At 43.4% G+C, this 20,009-nt stretch overlaps 3 protein-coding genes across 3 annotated transcripts in view; all 3 read left to right on the top strand.

Annotated features, from left to right (window-relative positions):
* LOC135102193 (multiple epidermal growth factor-like domains protein 6) overlaps nt 1-9,537 on the top strand; it is a 20,568-nt gene extending 11,031 nt beyond the window's left edge. The window contains exons 2-5 of the mRNA XM_064007020.1: nt 6,506-6,628; nt 7,303-7,425; nt 8,046-8,133; nt 9,396-9,537. Coding sequence (XP_063863090.1) covers nt 6,574-6,628; nt 7,303-7,425; nt 8,046-8,133; nt 9,396-9,483 — 354 coding nt within the window. The 5' untranslated portion in view covers nt 6,506-6,573 and the 3' untranslated portion in view covers nt 9,484-9,537. The remainder of the gene's footprint in view (nt 1-6,505; nt 6,629-7,302; nt 7,426-8,045; nt 8,134-9,395) is intronic.
* LOC135102192 (signal peptide, CUB and EGF-like domain-containing protein 1) lies at nt 9,538-13,820 on the top strand. The gene is made up of 7 exons (XM_064007019.1): nt 9,538-9,673; nt 9,767-9,903; nt 10,134-10,257; nt 10,339-10,458; nt 10,577-13,217; nt 13,373-13,475; nt 13,684-13,820. Coding segments are annotated over exons 1-5 (540 nt in total). The 5' UTR covers nt 9,538-9,672; the 3' UTR covers nt 10,735-13,217; nt 13,373-13,475; nt 13,684-13,820.
* On the top strand, nt 13,248-20,009 carry LOC135101776 (multiple epidermal growth factor-like domains protein 6). The gene is made up of 19 exons (XM_064006068.1): nt 13,248-13,286; nt 13,373-13,475; nt 13,613-13,870; nt 13,954-14,079; nt 14,223-14,332; nt 14,699-14,802; nt 15,099-15,271; nt 15,403-15,553; nt 15,620-15,750; nt 16,152-16,316; nt 16,947-17,087; nt 17,239-17,355; nt 17,679-17,807; nt 17,910-18,076; nt 18,213-18,332; nt 18,422-18,584; nt 19,167-19,349; nt 19,559-19,697; nt 19,922-20,009. Exons 1-18 carry the CDS (start codon nt 13,248-13,250, stop codon nt 19,591-19,593), a joined length of 2,415 nt encoding a protein of 804 aa, XP_063862138.1. The 3' UTR covers nt 19,594-19,697; nt 19,922-20,009.

Below are 20,009 nucleotides of genomic sequence, written 5' to 3'. Positions count from 1 at the left end.
TAAGAGATGTGAGTGAGTCCATTATCAAAGAGACACAGGGAGGGAGAGAGGACGGTGATTCGTGTGGCGATTGAATTTGGAACGTTTTTCTCACATAATAAATTATGTGTGGGCTATATATATTTTGACTTTACACGTCACTCTCATCCTGATGTTTCTTATTTACTATTTATCACTTTCTTTCATCAAACTCTCACTGTATAAGGAAAAAAAAAAAGCTGTACTTGGCATAGTATTTTCGTAAAAACTAACAATAAGAATAAAATATTGTTATTCCTGCGAGTAAGAGAGAAAAGGACTGATCGAGATACGGAAAGACGCAGCGACACATGGTTATAAGGAACAAAAGCATAGAAAGGACGATAGAGGAATGACTCTGTGGAGGAACAAGGAAGGGTTAGGGCGCGGCGAGGAGAGCGAGGCAGGTGTGAAGCAGGAGAGAAAACACCTTGATGTTTAGAAAAGTCAGGCGGTGGAGGAAGGAACAATTATGAGACGAGTAGCAGTGGTTGGAAGAAGACACGAGTGGGGCTGAAATTCTGTGAGAGGAGGTTGGGAAGGTGCAAGAAAGGAAGGGAGGGAGGGGCGCCGGAAGGGAAGGGATGTTAAGTGGAACCATGCTGAGTGGAGAGATGAGTGAGGCTGAGTGAGTGAAAGAGGGAGAGGGAGAGTTGGAGCGATACTGAAGCTAAAGTGAGTGATTTCACAAAAACAAAGTGAGATTAGGAAACAGGATCATGATAATAATAATAATGATAATAATAATAATAATAAATAATAATAATAATAATAATAATATGAAAGCGAGCGTCATTATTCAGAGAGAGAGAGAGAGAGAGAGAGAGAGAGAGAGAGAGAGAGAGAGAGAGAGAGAGAGAGAGAGAGAGAGAGACGCTAGGCTACAGATGTGTCATTCACTCAAGAGGTACCAAGGCCAGAGAAGATGCAAGGTGTAAGGTGGGAACCCGTGGTGGCTCATGAAGGGGGGTGCGGATGCTGTGGAGGTGGGGGAGGCATTGGGAGGCGTGTGGGTGAAGAGGAGGGAGAATAAGGGAGGAGGGTGGGAAGATGAGGAGGGTGGGAGTGCTACCGGGTGCTGTAGAGCCTTATAAGCACTTCACTGATGCCTATCGTGGATGCTGCACTGTCCATTGTATCCCTCCCTGCCTCCCTGACTCCCTCCTGCCTCTAATCCTCACTGTACCAAAGCTGCTCCCAACTTCTCACTCATCTATTTTTATCTCTCGCTTTCATCCTTTCCCTCTCTGTTACTCATCGTTTTCCTCTCTTCCTCACTCTTGTTTGTTTTTTTTTCATTTGTATATTTCTCTTTTATTTGATATTTCACTGCGTTTTTATCTTTTATTTTGTGTTTTATTTATTTTCTTATATTCGTTTTTTTTTTCGTTCTTCCATGACTATTGTGTTTTGTTTTTCTTTCATTCCTATTTATCCGTTCTATCCTTCCAGTCCTTTAGTGTATTTATATATTTTTTTTCTAAGTTTCTTTCCTACCTTTCCTTTCCTCCATTTCCCCGTACATTCATACATCACATACCTCTTTTCCTCTCACATATATCTTCCCTTTCTCTTTTTTGTTCCCCTCCCTTTCCTTCCTCTGTAATGTCTTTTCCTTTTTTTTCTTTTTTACATTATATTCATGTTTATTCACGTATATTTTTTTTTCTTCCTCCCTCTGAACTTTTTAATCCTTCCATACAGTCTGCTTCCATCTCTCATGTCTCTCTCTCTCTCTCTCTCTCTCTCTCTCTCTCTCTCTCTCTCTCTCTCTCTCTCTCTCTCTCTCTCTCTCTCTCTCTCTCTCTCTCTCCACTGCATCCCTTCACTCTTCTCTCGTATCTATATAATGTCTTCCCTTTTCTCTCATTTTACGCTTTCTTTCACATATCAAACTCCTTTCCCTTGACATTAATTCCTTCTTTAACTCTTAAATTCTATCTTATAATCTTTTATCTATATAACTCATTACCTTTCTTTTAATATTCATTTGTTTATACGCTTCCTATCATCGTAATGTGTGTCTGCCTTCACTCTACACAGCACATTACCATAACAAGCATTTATACTCTCCAAGTGGTTATAGATGTCAACTTCTTTTTATTTTATTTTGTATTAAAGTTATTTTCTCATCTAGCATTATAGTTTGTGTGATTTAGTATGGTAAAATGTAACGGCCTAATCCGCATCTAAAGGCCTGTTGCTGTTAGAAATTGTTAGTAATTCCCTGTAATAATCTTTCTACATGGCGGTACTCCTCAGTCACTACACTTAACCCTTTTCAATTTTTCTCTTGTATCTATGAAATTCCTTCCCTTATTCTCTATTTCATCTTTGCATTCTTATGTTTTAATTTTTTTTCTCTTGTATATGTCAAATTCCTTCCCTCACTCTCTAGTTCATCTTTGTAGTCTTTTTCCTATCTTCGTATTTCACTCATCTCCATACCACAAACTTAAGATCCACGTCTCAACAAATGAAACTCTTCGCTCCTTCCTTATCCTCTTCACAACACTTGCATATGCTGTTCCCTATACCTCCTTGTACTTCCAACCCTTCCCGCGCCGCACCCTCACCTTCACTTCCCCGCCAGCCTTCCCTTTCTTCACACTGTCATTCCGCTAATTAGAGGCGATGGGGTCAGATGATGTACCGCGCGGGGAGATCGACACCAAGACTATGGGGAGTCTCCAGGTTTGGCGAGTGGGGAGGGGGCAGGCCACGAATGGGGCAGCCAAACGAGGCGTGATGTGAAGCCTCTATTTACTATGCTTTCCTTCGCCGCGTGTAGCAAAGGGAAATTGCTCCTAGGGTAAGGGGCGCGGAGGTCGTGTGCAGCCTGGCGGGGTCTCATATTTTGAGTGTCTTCATTAAAATGTTACTGTTGGTCTTACTGCTTCCTCCTGTTATTGTTGTGGGTTGTGACTCTCTTTTTTGCTTGTTCTGTTGTCTTTCTGGTGCTCTCTCTCTCTCTCTCTCTCTCTCTCTCTCTCTCTCTCTCTCTCTCTCTCTCTCTCTCTCTCTCTCTCTCTCTCTCTCTCTCTCTCTCTCTCTCTCTCTCTCTCTCTCTCTCTCTCTCTCTGTCAAATACTTGGATTTCATATATTCTTTTCTCTCTTAGCCAAACATTTATTAATTGTTTTCTTGTCTTGATAATGAAAAAGAAATCTCGAGACGTTAACTTGACAGACGCAGGTATTTGCTAAGAACACCAATCACAGCCACAGCCACGCTCTGTCTCGCTCGCAGCTTCACCCTCCCTTGCTCACCTTACCCTTCCTCCCTTACAGTCTAACCATCCCTCCCTCACAGCCTCACCCTTCGTTCCTCATAACCTCACCCTCCCTTACTCACCTCCTCACTCTCCCCAACATCCTCACTCTACCTCCCTTACCTTCACCCTCCATTGCTTATACACACATCCTCCCTCCCCTACATCATTACTTATATCCGCACAATCTCACCTTACCTCCCTCACATTGTCACTAACTCGCTTACATCCTCACTTTCCCTTACAGCTTCACTCTCCCTCCCTCACCTTCACCCTCCTCAGCCATCGTTGTTCGTTACACACACACACACACACACACACACAACAACAACAACAATAACAACAACCAAAGAAGAAAATGTTGCGCTTTTAGATTCAGGTTTGATTACTCTTCGCGTTCGCTACACGTACAAAGTTCTCATTCTCGGTATTATTTTTGCGAGAAGTCATAAATACTTGTTACCCAGTGTGAATATATGAATGCCAAACACTGAGGGATAAATGTAAGAGGAGACCTGATATTTGTAGCCTCCGTTAGTAAAATATACACCACTACGTACTTCTTCCACTGGTGATTCTGGTTTGATATTCGCCTATCAGTGTTTCTACTACACTTTCGTCACACTTCCCATCCTTCCCTCAACTTAGATTTTCCCTCCAGTAAAAATAAATATCACTACTTCTTGCTCCTGTGATTCTGCTTTGTCATTCGCCTCTCAGTTCTTCCACCACCCTTTAGTCACACCTCCAATCCTTTCCTCCAGTTTTATCTTTTCCCAACAGTTCCTTTCTTTTTGAGAGTCCCTCCTTACAACCTTACAATCATCTCTCAAGGCCTCTGATTACACACTGCACCACCTTTTCCAGTCCGCCCTTTCTGGCAGTTTGTTCTCTTGTCCCTTCTTACACGCCTTTCACCTCTACTCTCCCTCCCTTCCTCGCTCCTTGCTTCCTCGCCCTCTACATCCTGCTCAGCCCCTCCCAGATCCTTAAGGGCCAGCGGGCAAATGTGTGATGTACAAAGCGTTGGGAAGGAAGCGCCATACATCACGCCAAGCAGACACCTTAGATTTACTGCTTGTTTACCTGCGAGGAGACTAATGGACATGACCTAAAATGTGGAGGCTAGGACACCATCTGAAGGAACTGTGTTTGTGTGTGTGTGTTGAGACAGAGAGAGAGAGAGAGAGAGAGAGAGAGAGAGAGAGAGAGAGAGAGAGAGAGAGAGAGAGAGAGAGAGAGAGAGAGAGAGAGAGAGAGAGAGAGAGAGAGAGAGAGAGAGTTATGAATTAATTTAGCCGCATTTATCCTTGCTCTCTCTCTCTCTCTCTCTCTCTCTCTCTCTCTCTCTCTCTCTCTCTCTCTCTCTCTCTCTCTCTCTCTCTCTCTCTCTCTCTCAAACCCCCTTTCCTTCCTTTCTCACTATCCCTTCCCCCATTAACTTTCCTCACCCACCACCCCGCGATGGCTACACAGATTAACTCATCACAGCCCTCCAGACCCCCGGCCCGGATGACAGGTATCCCCCCGCAGCTCCTCCTGAAACCACCGCCTCCTCCACGGTGACTTGGGCCAAAGCGTCCTCGATGCCGCGCCGATAAGCGATACACGAGCGAGGACTGTGTTGGTGCTCTTATCGAAGAAGGGTTTAGGGTATTGATATGTAATCTAGACGTGGGATTCTGTGACGCGTGAAGTTTTATGTTCATGTAGAGTTTGTAGACTGCAGATGCGTTGTTGTACTGTGTTTTTATGTGGTTAAGGTGTACATGATCTACACGCAGTACAATGTATACTAAACGTACACATTACCATATCAATATTTATTTATAACCTCTCCCCTAAAAACAACGGTGGCTGCAGCAAACACCATCTCTTTTTTCCGTTGACGTACTGCGGTTAGTTTTTAAGTGTAATACCGAATAGTGTTGTGGAACCAGTGAAATTAAACAGCTTATTAAAGACTTGAAGGATTTATGTTGTTATAAAACTTTCCGTAATTTTTTGTAATGAAATAAGAAGAGCAACCCTGAGATGCATAAAATATAATCCCATAATTAAATAAGGTAAACAAAACTGAGATGCACAGAAAAGAGGAGTTAGGACCCACATCCTTCCTTTAAGAGGTGAAAGGCGAAGGACGGCCACAACACCAGCACAGTTGCCATCTCCCCTCGCGGATTGCAAGACAGACGTGGAGTTCCGTTTCATGTCTGTGGTCAGCTTAACGCGGGTTACATAATCTTCCTCCTTTGTACCTCAATAACTGACTAACTCCGTGCTCTGTTCCACTCCCGCCTTTCCTTGTTTCGCTATCTCATTAAAGCAAGAACTAGCTAACCAATAATATTTTTTCACCACAATGTTCTCTTCAGCAGCGTCTTTTTATGTAACAGGTGCACTGGCTAAGGGCTACAAAACTATAATCACAATGTAATTTGTTTTTTTCTTATTTTTGCTCAAGACTCTTAGAAATATTAACGGCCTAGAAAAGACAGAATTGAACTGACTCACTTTTTTCATTCTGCATGTCAAAGCAAACATTGGTTTTACAGTAATCTGAATTTTGACAAAAGGTGCCCATAGCAGTGAAAGGGTCAAGCATCAGCGGGATAATGGAGCGGAATGTGGTGCGCAACTGTTGCGTGTATACCTGTGCGTCCAGGTATATTGACATGCGAAGTCAGGGCAAGCCACCCGGAGAATGGCAGGCGGGGCAGCAGGCGTGGCGACTAGTATGGGGGGGAGAATGAAGAATATACTTAAGTCTTCTCGACGTATTAAACTTATGACTCCATCAACACACACACACACACACACACACACACACACACACACACACACACACACACCAGAATTTGCATATTAAATTAAGCATGACAACCTTCCTGACTATTCAATCTGTCTCAGACTTCGCTGTTTCAGTTTCGAAAGTTTCCATTTTCTATAAATTTATCAAGTGAAAGAGCGTAGGTTATTTTCTGAAAGCGTCTCTTAACACTTGTCTCCTGGCTGTTTGTATACTGTAAGTTCAGATAACAAAAGTAATAGGCATATTACTTCTTTCAGAGGTGCATTATAACCAATTTTAGTTTCTTTCTTTATGCATGATAATCTTTAAAAAAACATAATTTGTTAGTTCAACGCAGACTATTGGCAATGCTCGAAGTGTCCTTAAACTATTTAACGACCCATTACCTTCCCTCGCCCTCACAGACCGCGACGAGTGTCAGGTGAACAATGGCGGATGCGAACACTCCTGCAAGAACACCGTGGGCTCCTTCATGTGTTGCTGCAGCCCGGGGTACAGACTGAGGCGTGACGGCCGCACGTGTCAAGGTGGGGCTTTCCCCATTCTATTGCTCTCCACTACTTTCTTCATTGAGATAATCAAGTAAATGCTTCCCTCTCTCACTCGCAAACTCATCACCCCTACGAGTTTATGAATAGGTGGTACTTTTAAACACGGTAAGGTTCTTCAGGGAATGGGTTGAGCGACAGTAATGACATTTATCTCTTATTCTGATACTATTGGCCTCATTTCTATATTTTCCTTTTCTTCTCCTCTACTATAGCTGATTAACTTCATTCTAGTCTTCTCCTCCGTCTTTCATCTCTTTCTTCAGTTTTTATTTTTTCCTTACTTCTTCTTTAACTTTTTTTATTCTTTCATTTCCTCCTCCTTTTAGTTGACCACGCTTCATTTCCCCCTTAATGTATCTCTTTCCATACGAATACTGAAGTGTTGGTGAACCTGAGTGTGTGTGTGTGTGTTGCATGGGAAAACACCAAAGTGAAAGCCTGAAGTTGTGAATGAATGAACGGAAGAAAACACGAATGAGTCATTCAGTGAATACATGGACCCGGTGAGCGAAAGAGTGAGCAAGTGAGCAAGTGAGTGAATTCAGTCTTCTGTTTATCATTTTAATCTATTTTCCTCTAACTTTATTCTTTATTTTCCTCTTTATGCTTTATCTTTTATCTTTATTCTTAATATTCATTGTTTATTATAGATGTGAATGAGTGTGAGTTTCACAACGGCGGATGCTCTCACGAATGTGCCAACACTGTGGGCTCCTACCGCTGTCTCTGTGGTCCCGGGAGCCGCCTGATGCCCGACGGACGCACCTGTGTTGGTAAGGCCAGGGAGGACGGGAAGACAGGACGGAGAAGGCAAAATAAGTGGGAGGGACAAGAGGAGGATGAGAGGAGAAAAACTGAGATGGTGTGACGAGAGGCAGGAAATAGAGGAGGAAGATGGCAGTGAGAAAGGGGAACGTGAGGAAGGAACGAAGAGTAGATTGTAGAAACTAGAACAAAAGAAGGGAAGAGTAGAGGGAAAACACAACGTGGAGAAAGAAGGGAAGACAAAATTTAATATATTAAAGTAGTGAAGAAGAGAATAGAAGAAAGAGACGAGAGAGAGAGAGAGGAGAGGAGACGAGAGGAGAGGAGAGGAGAGGAGAGGAGAGGAGAGAAAGAGAAGGAAAGGGTAAAGGATAGCTTAATTAATATAGGCATAAAAATCTTAAAAAAAAAGTATGACAAGAAATAAACCAAGAAATAATGAAGTACAGGAAAAGTCAAGTCAAAGGTAATCAGATGTAATCTATGGGCAAAAATGCCCACGATTTTTCTGACTTACATTCTAAGATCCACACACAAGCGCCGAGCAGTGAGTGTGTTCGTCTCGCCCTCGCAGCTTCGCCCTCTTGTGCCACGAGACGCAGGCCTAACATGGCGTGTCGTCTTGCAGGTGAGGCTTCGTGTGGCGTGAGGAATGGCGGCTGTGACCACTACTGCGACGACACCGCGGGCAGGCCAAAGTGCTCCTGCCGGCCCGGGTGAGTTGTGCAGCGAGCCGTTCAGTACTAGTGATAGGTGATCTTTATGGGAAGGTCAGCGTGCTCAGACCCGTATTCAGAAACGCTTTATTACTCTCACCATGACCATTTTCAAAGACTATAGAAATGACTAGCTGGTTTCGCAAAAGTCTTAATCTGTCACCACAACCATAAAAAAATAATAATAATAATAAATAAATAAATAAATAAATAAATAAAAACTTCTGTAACTTCAACCAAAGCATTTTGAAAGTAGTGAAGGTCCTCAGTGTCATGTTAAGGCGTGACTAGAATAAATAGCTGGTATTTGTAGCCATTCCTAACCTTTTCTTGTGCAAATGCTTCTTTTCCTGTCCATCTTCAATTCCAACACCAATAAAGCGGTACTCGTAGCTCGCAAACTTTTCAAATAGTTGGTTCTTTTCTGATAAGTTTTCATTTCACAGTCGTATATTATTATTATTTTTTTTTTCATGATATTAGCCGTGTTGATGATCAGCTACATTGTAACACACATTATACTGTATAAAATAATGCCTGTTCCCTCCTACAAACACCTGATTCCCACCACCAGTGATCATATGGTATAATCCCCAAGAGCATAGGAATCAAGGAGAACTTGTATTATTATATACATTTATTATAAATCCTATTAGTAAGGACTGGAGTATTTGCATTTCAGCCACCATTTTTAAACGCTGACAACACCGTGTGACTTATCGCTACGACATGGACACGATACACTGAAAAACCTCTCTCCTGATCTGTAAGTTGTCCATGCTCTTGGTAAGATTTGAAATGAGAGCTAGTTCCTCAGCAAATAACGTCGAATAATTATAGAAGATAAAGGATTTGTTTCATTATTTGAATATGATGCTAACAAACAAGTGTTTGCTAGGAATTTCAACGCGACGGGAACAAATGACCCAAGTGACGCTGAAGGTTTGGTATGCAGCTCGTAACCGTATTATTTGAATGGCTGCTTATTGGTACAGAAGGTAAATAATGACCAAGTTTACGTAACACTGATTTATGGCCAATTAAACGAAAATATTTATTACCATTGTGATGGGATGCCACCTCCTGCTGGTATATTGGAAGGGCCATTAATGTTTGCTGGTGCTGTCGTGAAGACCTGGCCTTTCCTGTGGTATCATTTTTTATATAGGAAAGAAATGTATCCTTGCTCTCATGGTAGCTTAAATACTATGCATTACGAGATAAGTTGATGGAGAATTCCTGACGACAGCCTTATGTTTCAGGTACATACTTGGCCAAGACGGACGGCGATGCGAGGCGGCGGATCCCTGCGTGGTGGATAACGGTGGCTGTCAACACATCTGCCTATAAGAGCAGGGCCGTGCACGCTGCACATGTCAAAGAGGGTTTACTTTGGCTAACGACCGTGTTTCGTGTGTTGACCTTGATGAGTGTAATATACCAGGCACCAGCAGTCAGCAATGTCGGAATACCTGGGGCTCCTACGAGTGCATCTGCAACTCTGGTTACCAGCTTGGCACTGACAACAAGTCCTGTTACAGTAAGTAACCAGGAAGGCAGGCAAATTTACCTTCTGGGAAAAAAAAAAAAGTCTTCAGTTAATACCACTATTTTCTAATTGTTCCCTTTCCAGTGATCGACATGGAGGTCATTAACTCTTGTCTTGAAAACAACGGTGGTTGCCAGCACATGTGCCAGCAGGGGCCAGACGGAGCCACTTGCACCTGTCACCCGGGATACCAGCTACAACCTGATGGGCGCTCCTGTCAGGTGATTGTGGGAGGCTAATATATCCAAAATTATGCACCTTTTCTTTCCATCGCAAAAAAAACACAGAATAAAGATGTGATAGTCGAGGAGCAATGAGAGTATGGTGACGGAAAATTTAGCTTTTCATGACCATCTGATCTTGTTGAATAAAGATTAAATAAAGCATAAGGATGTCGTTTCCGACCTCTAACCCACTTCTTGTTCTGAGAGGACCGCTTTTCCAATGGCAGGATGCGGACGAGTGTGAGGCTGGAAGCCATCGGTGCCAACAAGAGTGTGTGAATAGCGAAGGAGGCTACGCCTGCGCTTGCACACAAGGCTTCACATTGAGCTCTGACACCTTCACTTGCCTGGGTAAGTGCTTTCGACAGCTGGTGACATTCTTGATCCTCACTCCCTCTTAGAGATAGAATCTATTTTTGTGCTTTCTTACAGATGTGAATGAATGTTCAATGGAGAACGGTGGATGTGAGCACGAGTGCCAGAACACGCAAGGCTCCTTCACGTGTTCTTGCCGCAGAGGCTACGTTCTGGTCGACGAAGTCCACTGCGATAGTGAGTTCTGGACTCCTGATTCTTTAGACTACACAGTTACTATAGAAACTTTGGAAGTTGGTTTACGAACACAATTATGTTCATGAGTAAGGACGTTCACGCCTAGTCTCCTCTCCAGTCTTGGGCGGTAACTACGACGTGGACTACTCTGGCTACAGCATCCGAGGCGACCAGGACATGGGTTCGACAGCCACAGAGGACTACTCGACGGTGCTGGACGGCGAGATGACCAGAAACCGTGACGCGTGGAATGACGTAACTTACATAAGAACATAAGAACATAAGAAATAAGGGAAGCTGCAAGAAGCGTCCAGGCTTACACGTGGCAGTCCCTGTACGAAACACACCTACCTATTTCCATCTGTTATCCCCATCCATAAACTTGTCTAATCTTCTCTTAAAGCTCTCTAGTGTCCTAGCACTAACTACATGATTATTGAGTCCGTTCCACTCATCTACCACTCTATTTGAGAACCAATTTTTTCCTATCTCCTTCCTAAACCTAAATTTTTCAAGCTTGAACCCTTTATTTTTTGTTCTACCCTGGTTGCTGATCCTAAGAATTTTGCTTACATCTCCCTTGTTATAACCCTTATACCACTTAAAGACTTCTATCAGGTCCCCTCTTAACCTACGTCTCTCTAGAGAATGTAAATTTAACCGCTTCAACCTCGCTTCGTAAGGAATACTCCTCATCCCCTGTATCCTTTTAGTCATTCTCCTCTGTACTGATTCTAATAGACCTATATCTTTCCTGTAATGTGGGGACCAGAACTGCATAGCATAGTCTAGATGAGGTCTGACCAGCGCCAATTATAACTTTAATATTACTTCCGGCCTTCTACTTTTAACACTCCTAAAAATGAATCCTAGTACCCTATTTGCCTTGTTTCTGGCTTCTATGCATTGTTTCCCTAGACGGAGTTCAGAGCTAACTATAACTCCTAAATCTTTCTCGTACCCTGTACCTACCAGATTTTGGGTGTTTAATGTGTACCTATTGTGTGGGTTTCCTCTACCTACACTAAGCACTTTGCATTTATTGATATTAAATTGCATTTGCCATCTATCCGTCCATTCATTCATTCTATCTAAGTCTGTCTGCAAGGCGATGGCATCCGCTTCTGACCTAATTAATCTACCTATCTTTGTGTCATCCGCAAATTTACTAACATCGCTACTAATTCCACTATCCAAGTCATTGATATATATTAGAAATAATAATGGCTCTAATACTGATCCCTGTGGCACCCCACTAATGACATGACCCCACTCGGATTTCGAGCCGTTTATTAGCACTCTCTGTCGCCTGTTACCAAGCCATGACCCTATCCAACCTAACACCTTCCCATCTATCCCGTGCGCCCTAACCTTTCTCAGGAGCCTTTGATGGGGCACCTTGTTGAATGCTTTACTAAAGTCCAGATATAAGATATCATAACTATCCCCATTATCTACTGCCTCGTACACCTTACTGTAAAAACTTAACAAGTTTGTCAGGCAAGACTTCCCCTTCGTGAAGCCATGCTGTGACTGATTTATCAAGTTATGTTTGTCTAAATGTTCCCTAATGTTCCTGGCTATTATTGACTCTAACATTTTACCTACAACTGAAGTTAAGCTGACAGGTCTATAATTAGACACTAAAGTTTTATTTCCTTTCTTAAAGATGGGTACTACATTAGCCTGCCTCCACATTACTGGTACCTCACCCGACTCCAGTGATTTCCTAAAAACAGAAACTAACGGCTCACTAATAATCTCTTTACATTCCTTCAGTACTCTGGGATATATTTCATCAGGTCCTGGTGACTTGAACTTTTTTAGCCTATCTATCTCCTGCTCCACTATCTCCCTAGTTATGGAAATATCCGTCAGCTTCTCATACTCATCTGCTGTAAACACCTGTTCACTATCTGGCATATCCTGCATGTTTTCCTGAGTGAAGACAGTTAAAAAATAATCATTCAGAAGTTTACTAATCTCCTCCCCAGAACTAACCAGCTCCCCATCTGCTGCCTTTAATGGACCTACAGTATCCTTATTTTTCGTCCTGTATACCTGATAAAATCCCTTGGGGTCCGTCTTCGCCTGGCTGGCTACCTTTAATTCATAATTGTCCTTAGCTTTCCTCGTTAACTTCCTGACTGTTCTAACTAATTCATTATACTGTATCCTTAAAACTTCCTCACCTGCTTACGCAGAGTACAGCAAGATCATTACCCTCCAGACGCGTAAGTCAAGAAGCGCACAGCGCACACATTTGCTGTGTCTGCTTGAGTGTGTGATGTTAATGTTTGTCAGTATCACAATATCTCATTAATTTCAGAATTAGTAAAACTAAAACGAACACTTCGTGTCATACTCGCATTTTCACTGTTTTACGTAATTCTCTGATATCTGTTTATGTTTCTCCTCAGTTTTTAAAGATCCGTGCAAATATTACTTTAATTCATCACAAAACTTTTAAACATTCGTGCTTACTTATAATGACTGACGAAGAGTGGCAGGCGGAATGAAATTGAAGGAATGGAAGACGAGTGAACATCAATATATTGTTTGAAACGTGTCCCAGTGTCAGCATGAGATTCTGTCCTACAGGTTGCGTCCCTGGACATTTTGTACCTAACTGTTCCCTTATGTGTAACGACTGTCCCGGGGAATGCGACTGCTCGGGGTGTGTGTGTCCCCCGGGCAGGACTGGACCCATCTGCGAACTTGAGTGTCCCTCGGGTTTCTACAGACCCAGCTGTAACGAGGCGAGTCCTGCTTGCCGAGTATAACTAAATATGGCCCGATGGATCCATCACTACACTTGTAAAACTGCAGTAAATGTTACATAAAAATTACAATTGGCCATTTTTCTATCAACACGCTTTTCCTTATGATCATAAAGGTTATTTTTTCCTGATAGGTGTGTCGCTGTGAGAACGGCGGCACATGTGATCCCGTGACTGGCAACCGCACGTGTCCACCAAGTGTGTCCGGAGAATTTTGTGAAGACGGCTGCCCTGCAGGTGCCTTGTTTCCGTCCTTACTTTTTTCATTGCTGCATTGTATTGAAATAATCTATTCAACGGGAAGCACAGGAACAGGAAATAAAAAGAATGTTAAATATAATTTGTATAAATTATCTTTTATAATGAACTTTTAGCTCCGCAGACCGGAGTCAATATTATACTCGAGCACACAACCATGATGATGATCGTAACCTTTACTTCCCAGAGTGGGGTGTGCGAGTGTAAAGCAGGATATGTTGGCATTGACTGCTCCAAAGAGTGCCCAGAGGGAAAGTGGGGCGCCGGGTGTCTGCATGAGTGCCAGTGTGCCAATGGAGCCACGTGTCATCCCGCTACGGGCGTCTGTGGCCTAGACTGTCCCCCAGGATTCATGGGAACCGAATGCAACACACGTACGTTATTTTCATACTTTCATGAGAATATCCCTAACACGTACATACAACACGAGTAAATGATGACAACACTCTCTTGACAGCGTGTCCGGCTGGTCACTATGGACCGGGGTGTATGAAGGCGTGTATGTGCGGCCTGCGACCCTGCGACCCAAGCACAAGCGTGTGTCTCTGTCCGGCGGGGAACAAGGGACCAAACTGCAATCAAGGTGGGTCGTTGTACAGGCGCATTCGGCTCGCAGGCTTTTCTCTCAGGCATATACGGCATGGCTTTGCAACGTGGAGAGAAACATAATACTAACACTGTAAGGATTAACTCATCATTGACATTTAAAATATTACTCCCTCCTAGCGTGTTCTGAGGGACAGTGGGGACAAAGCTGCTTGAGGAAGTGCGAATGCCAAAACGGTGCTACGTGCAACTCTGTGACTGGAGAATGCCACTGTCAGCCAGGATATGTGGTAAGGCCTCTTTCTCTGCACTTCGTTCTTGCTGCCAAATATCGCTAAAACTATTTATGTACTACAGTGTATATATATCAATAGAATTTTTTTTTGTGACTGCTACTTTTTACTCTTCTCAGCAGCCATATTTTACAATAAAAAGAAAGTATTACTTCATCCGTATTTTCTTCTTCTATACTGTCCAATGGGTGCACTAGTGACTAGTATTTTACTAGTGACTGTCTTATTCTTTGAATACTGTAACCATATTTCACATTCGTTGAGCGCAGTTAGGACCCGATTAGATTTTTTTTAAGCGTGTACGTGCGTGTGCGTGTGTGTGGGAGGGCGGGGGCTCTTCATGATGGTCTTCCCGTCCTACAGGGCCCTACGTGTGAGGCAACGTTCCCCGCCGGCAGGTATGGTGTCAACTGTAGTGGAATATGTGGGTGCCTCAATGGTGCCTCCTGCGACCACAGGACTGGCCGGTGAGTGCTTGCTTTCGTGGAGCCTGAGTGTTGATAATTCAGTGACGGCCAATCACCAAGAACGAATGAAATATTTTCCAGCTTAATACCTAATGCCAGTTTGTGTATTCATGCTTATACTGGTATTTTCATCATATTTTAGAAAAGTTTCGATTTATCGTATTTCATTCATATAATTCAACACCAGACATGATAAAGAAATAAAAAATCAATCTACATAACATTCCCTTCTCCACGTTCCTGAAGTAATTTTTTGGAGGCACAACTGTTTATTCGACTTGTGGTCATCCCCACAGGTGCCAGTGCCTACCGGGATTCACGGGTCTTAGCTGCGGTCAGCCCTGTCCCCTGGGACGATTCGGTCAGGACTGTGTACAAGTATGTGACTGCAACGACGGTGGTGGGTGTGACAAGGTGACCGGGGAGTGCACATGTGCGCCGGGGTGGCGAGGGTCTCAGTGCAAACTCAGTAAGTACGGCAGAGCTAACTACAGTAAGCCATTTCATTGCAAATATTGCAAACCCTACGGACCTTCTTAATATCTGATGTAGGAAGTTTAAATATTACCGCTTGTTACATACACCATGAATTACTTTCAGAATGCGAGGAGGGTCGCTATGGAGCAGGTTGTGCCATGAACTGTAGCTGTGCCAATGGAGGCGAATGTGACCACATTTCAGGCGCCTGCATGTGTCGTCCAGGCAAGCTAACTACTGTACACTGGAAAACACACACACACACACAATCAATGTAATGATTCAACATTTATATAAATCAGATTATTCTTGCAGGGTGGCGCGGGACATTCTGCTCCAGGCCGTGCTCAGACAGGTTTTGGAGCATAGAGTGTCGGTACCAGTGTGACTGTGATGTTGGCGCGACCTGTGACCCCGCCACGGGAGTGTGCTCGTGTCCGCCTGGCAAACGCGGCCATCACTGTTCCAACAGTGAGTACTTAGTTTCATGTCTCTGATGGATGTAGATATAAAAAAAGAAAGGGTGTCTAAGAAAATAAGAAAGCTAAAGAGATTCGTATGTTCCTGCTTTTGTTAATTAAATAGGGATTGGGAGGACCTAATTCTCATCATTAATGACTCATGGAAATGACCTCATGCCTCTCCTCGGCTGCTGTTGACACGCACAAAGGACACTTATGGGAAACATCTTGAAAGCCGAAATTTTGTTAATCATTCCTAGATCACGTAGAAATATTCGTACGGTATGAGGGCGCACCAATGACCCGCTGTACCTACAGCTTGCCCGGAGGACCGATGGGGAAGCGACTGTCAACACGTGTGTTTGTGTCATAATGGTGGAACGTGTGACCGCGTGTCAAGGGCGTGTGTGTGAACCCCGGGCTACACCGGTGCCACGTGTCAAGAGAGGTGTCCTACGGGAACCTTTGGAAGTGGATGTCAACATACCTGTTTGTGTCAGCACGGTACCAACTGTCAGCACGACACCGGGGCGTGTGTGTGTCCCCCCGGGTACACAGGCACACACTGCCAGCGAGGTAAGACCACAATGCATAATCAGGAAAACTGCGTTTTTAAGCACTATGGAGTTCTTGAACATATTTATTTATCTTATTTTATTTATTTATTTATTTATTTTTTTTTTTTGATGAGATCAGTATAAAGTAGAAATAAAAATATTTTGAGTTACGTACCTCATGTATCCCTTTATGAATACTCGAATATTTGCTTCTCATTTCAAAGACTATAAAAGTATTTCAATGGTATTCACTGGCACTCCAATACTTCGGCCTTTCAATTCCAAATTCTACTTTCTTCTTGACCTATAGTCATTTCGAAAGGAAATAAAAAAAAGTCTATTGGGACTTCTCGGATTAGTGAAAATGTATCATTCCACCATGCCGGTACTGCCTGGGTGTGAACTTTGTAAGTCAAGCGGTGATGTGAGATGTTCATTACATTTATACTAGACATTTTCTTTACAATTACTACTGTTCGTCAGTTGACTGTCTGAATGTGTGTACATCCTTTTTCTTCATGACCCTTAAAATCAATGATAAGACTTTCCAACCGTGTTTCATTAATAAGCACAAGTATAATCTTAATATCGAATGTTTCTGAACACAAGCATAATGTGAAAATATAATGACACTGGCTTGATGTTTCAGAATGCGGGCCGGATAGTTACGGTGCAGGGTGTGTCTTCAAGTGCGAGTGTCGGCACGGAGGTGAATGTGATCCTGAGAGTGGGGTGTGCAAGTGTGCCCCAGGATGGCGGGGACCACAGTGCCAGAAATCCTGTCCTAAAGGTTACTTTGGTGTCTCAGTGTACATATTCTTCAGAATTGCTACGCGGTACTTGAATTTCACAAATGATAACAAACACATGAATACTCTTATGATTTCCAATATGATCACATCAGACCTCTGAAAAACAGCCAACATAATGGCGTCTTTCAGGGAAGTGGGGAGCGGGATGTGAACGCGTATGCGACTGTGAGCAAGAAGCAAGTTGCCATGCGATCACAGGCCAGTGCCAGTGTCCTCCAGGCTTCATTGGTGACAGGTGTCAGTTCAGTAAGTAGTTATACATACCTACAGTACTCAGCAGACTAAAGGCACTGTCACATGATTAGTGAACGAGTGTGGTGGCCAAGCACGCTTCTCAGCAGCTTCTCTGACGAGTGTGGTTCAGCTGGAGTTTTGTATCGTTGACGAATCTACTCGAGCAATGATAGAACTTCAGTTCCGCACGTCTACATTGTCAGTTTCCTCGCATTCTACACCACACTTACCCACTGATCGTGCGACAAGGCCTTAACGTAACGCATTGCAAAGGTGTCGACTAAAAACGGATGATATTGATAGTCCGCCTCTAATTGTTCCTTGGGACATTGCAGTCTGCGCTCTGGGTCAGTACGGGGAAAGCTGCAGCAAGGAGTGCCGCTGTGGGCCGTCTCAGCCGTGTGACCACGTGAGCGGGGAGTGTTCGTGTCGGCCAGGTCGCGAGGGACAGCAGTGCCACCAGTGTAAGTTAATCACACTCCAACGCCTCAGTTATCTGTTGATAGTGAATGTAATATTTGATTACCTATTCCATAATTTGATGACCATCATGAACTCTGGCACAGACTGTGCCGAGGGGCGGTGGGGCGAAGGATGTCGCCAGCAGTGCAAATGTGCAGGATCATCCCTGTGCGACCCGATGAGTGGGGAGTGTTTCTGTCCCGCGGGACTCAAGGGCAGGAAGTGCCGCAGGGAATGTCCGAGGGGCAGGTACGGCGTCGACTGTAAGCAGGTGAGCGTTTCGGGATTATGTGTTCGCTAACAGTCTTTACACGAAATTTCTCATTATGATTGGCAAGTATTCTATGAACAAATAAATGAAGAATAAATATATGAATGCTTCATTTGTTTTCGCACAAAAATGTCAGTGTAAAAATGGTGGGACGTGTGACCGCGTGACTGGCCAGTGTGAGTGTCGCGACAACTACTACGGCGCCACCTGCTCCCTCACTTGTCCCTCCGCCACTTACGGGCCAGGATGTAATCAGGTATACCATTCCATCCCCGTTAAAATGTTTTAGTATAATACTAAGTCATCACATACATATGCTCCTACAGTCGGTTCTTTCATCGACAGACGTGCGAATGTGAGCATGGCGGGGTGTGTGATGCGACAGGGGCGTGCAACTGCCCAGCAGGGTACAGTGGCACGCTTTGCGAGATCTCCTGCCAGCCCGGTACTTGGGGCCACCGCTGCAGCTCTCAGTGTCGCTGTAAAAACGACGCTGTCTGCCATCCAGGTGATGCCTCATCCTGTTCAGGTCTACTGTATATACGGCACCGAGATATCTCTTAATTTACTCATCTATCGTTGTGTTTTCTAGTTCCGTATGATTTTTCGGTAAAACATTCGGCATTTATACATTTCTGTTTATATATTATGCAAATACAGTGCATATATATATATATATATATATATATATATATATATATATATATATATATATATATATATATATATATATATATATATATATATATATATATATATATATATATATATATATATATATATATATATATATATATATATATATATATATATATATAAATTTTTTTCTGAGATCTCATTTTTTTTTTTTTTTTATGAAGTAAAGGACAGACCGAGGATGTTCAGTGTAGAAGAGGGGGACAATTGAGTGTCATTGAAGAAGAGGGGATAGTTGTTTGGAAGGTTGTGTCGAGTTGATAGATGGAGGAATTGAGTTTTTGAGGCATTGAACAATACCAAGTTTGCTCTGCCCCAATCAGAAATTTTAGAAAGATCAGAAGTCATAACAGATATGAGTTACAAAGCGGATATTTTTGTCATGACCACGCAGCTACTGGAGAATGCCAGTGTGGGCTGGGATGGACAGGACCATTCTGCGACCAGGCGTCCGATCCAGGCATGTATGGACCTGACTGCCGCATGGACTGTGCCTGTCACCACAATGCTTCTTGCGACCGCTTCTCTGGCTGCTGCGAGTGTGGTCCCGGCAGATACGGGCGTTATTGCGAGTTAGGTTAGACTATCATCATTTTTTTTTTTATCTATCGTCTAAAGTTGACGCGTTTCAGTAATTCACAATACGGGCACGTTACTTTTTTTTTTTTTTACCTAATTTGCCTTTTTCTATGCCTGCAAAATAAAATTACCATTGATAAAAACAAAGAAAAGTTGTGCCAACAATAACAATAGCGGCATTTCTCACGCATGTTTTCTTTGTGGCAGTGTCCGGCAGGGTTCTATGGGGCGTATTGCACTAGTGTGTGTGACTGCCGCAACGGTGCCACGTGTGACCCTAAGACTGGCCAGTGCCGCTGTCCCCCGGGTTTTATGGGTGACACTTGTGGAGAAATGTGTCCACAAGGTAATTCAAGTTATGTTACTGTTGCAGTTGTGCCATCACCAACAAAACAGTTAATTCATTATCAAATATTTTACACAACAGGAAAAAAATAATAACTGTGTGTGTGTGTGTGTGTGTGTGTGTGTGTGTGTGTGTCCGAGTGCAAATATTACTGTGCCAATGTTATGAATATAATGATCGACCTTGGCTTTCCTTCACGTATGTTCGGCGCCCACTGCCGCCAGAAATGCCACTGTGGTCTCTACCCGTGCCACCGGGAAACCGGAGTATGCCAGTGTCCGCCGGGCAGGACGGGACCAAATTGTGCCATGC

Source organism: Scylla paramamosain, chromosome 7 (assembly GCF_035594125.1).
Source record: "Scylla paramamosain isolate STU-SP2022 chromosome 7, ASM3559412v1, whole genome shotgun sequence".
Taxonomy (NCBI): domain Eukaryota; kingdom Metazoa; phylum Arthropoda; class Malacostraca; order Decapoda; family Portunidae; genus Scylla; species Scylla paramamosain.
This window is presented reverse-complemented; position numbering and strand designations above follow the sequence as displayed.

Coding starts and splice junctions, on each gene's coding strand:
- LOC135102192 (XM_064007019.1), top strand. Junction 9,904..10,133: donor CTGATGGGCGCTCCTGTCAG/GTGATTGTGGGA, acceptor TTCCAATGGCAG/GATGCGGACGAGTGTGAGGC. Junction 10,459..10,576: donor CGACGAAGTCCACTGCGATA/GTGAGTTCTGGA, acceptor TCTCCTCTCCAG/TCTTGGGCGGTAACTACGAC.
- LOC135101776 (XM_064006068.1), top strand. CDS start 13,248: ATGGCCCGATGGATCCATCACTACACTTGTAAAACTGCA. Junction 14,803..15,098: donor TGCGACCACAGGACTGGCCG/GTGAGTGCTTGC, acceptor TCATCCCCACAG/GTGCCAGTGCCTACCGGGAT. Junction 15,554..15,619: donor CACACACACACACAATCAAT/GTAATGATTCAA, acceptor ATTCTGCTCCAG/GCCGTGCTCAGACAGGTTTT.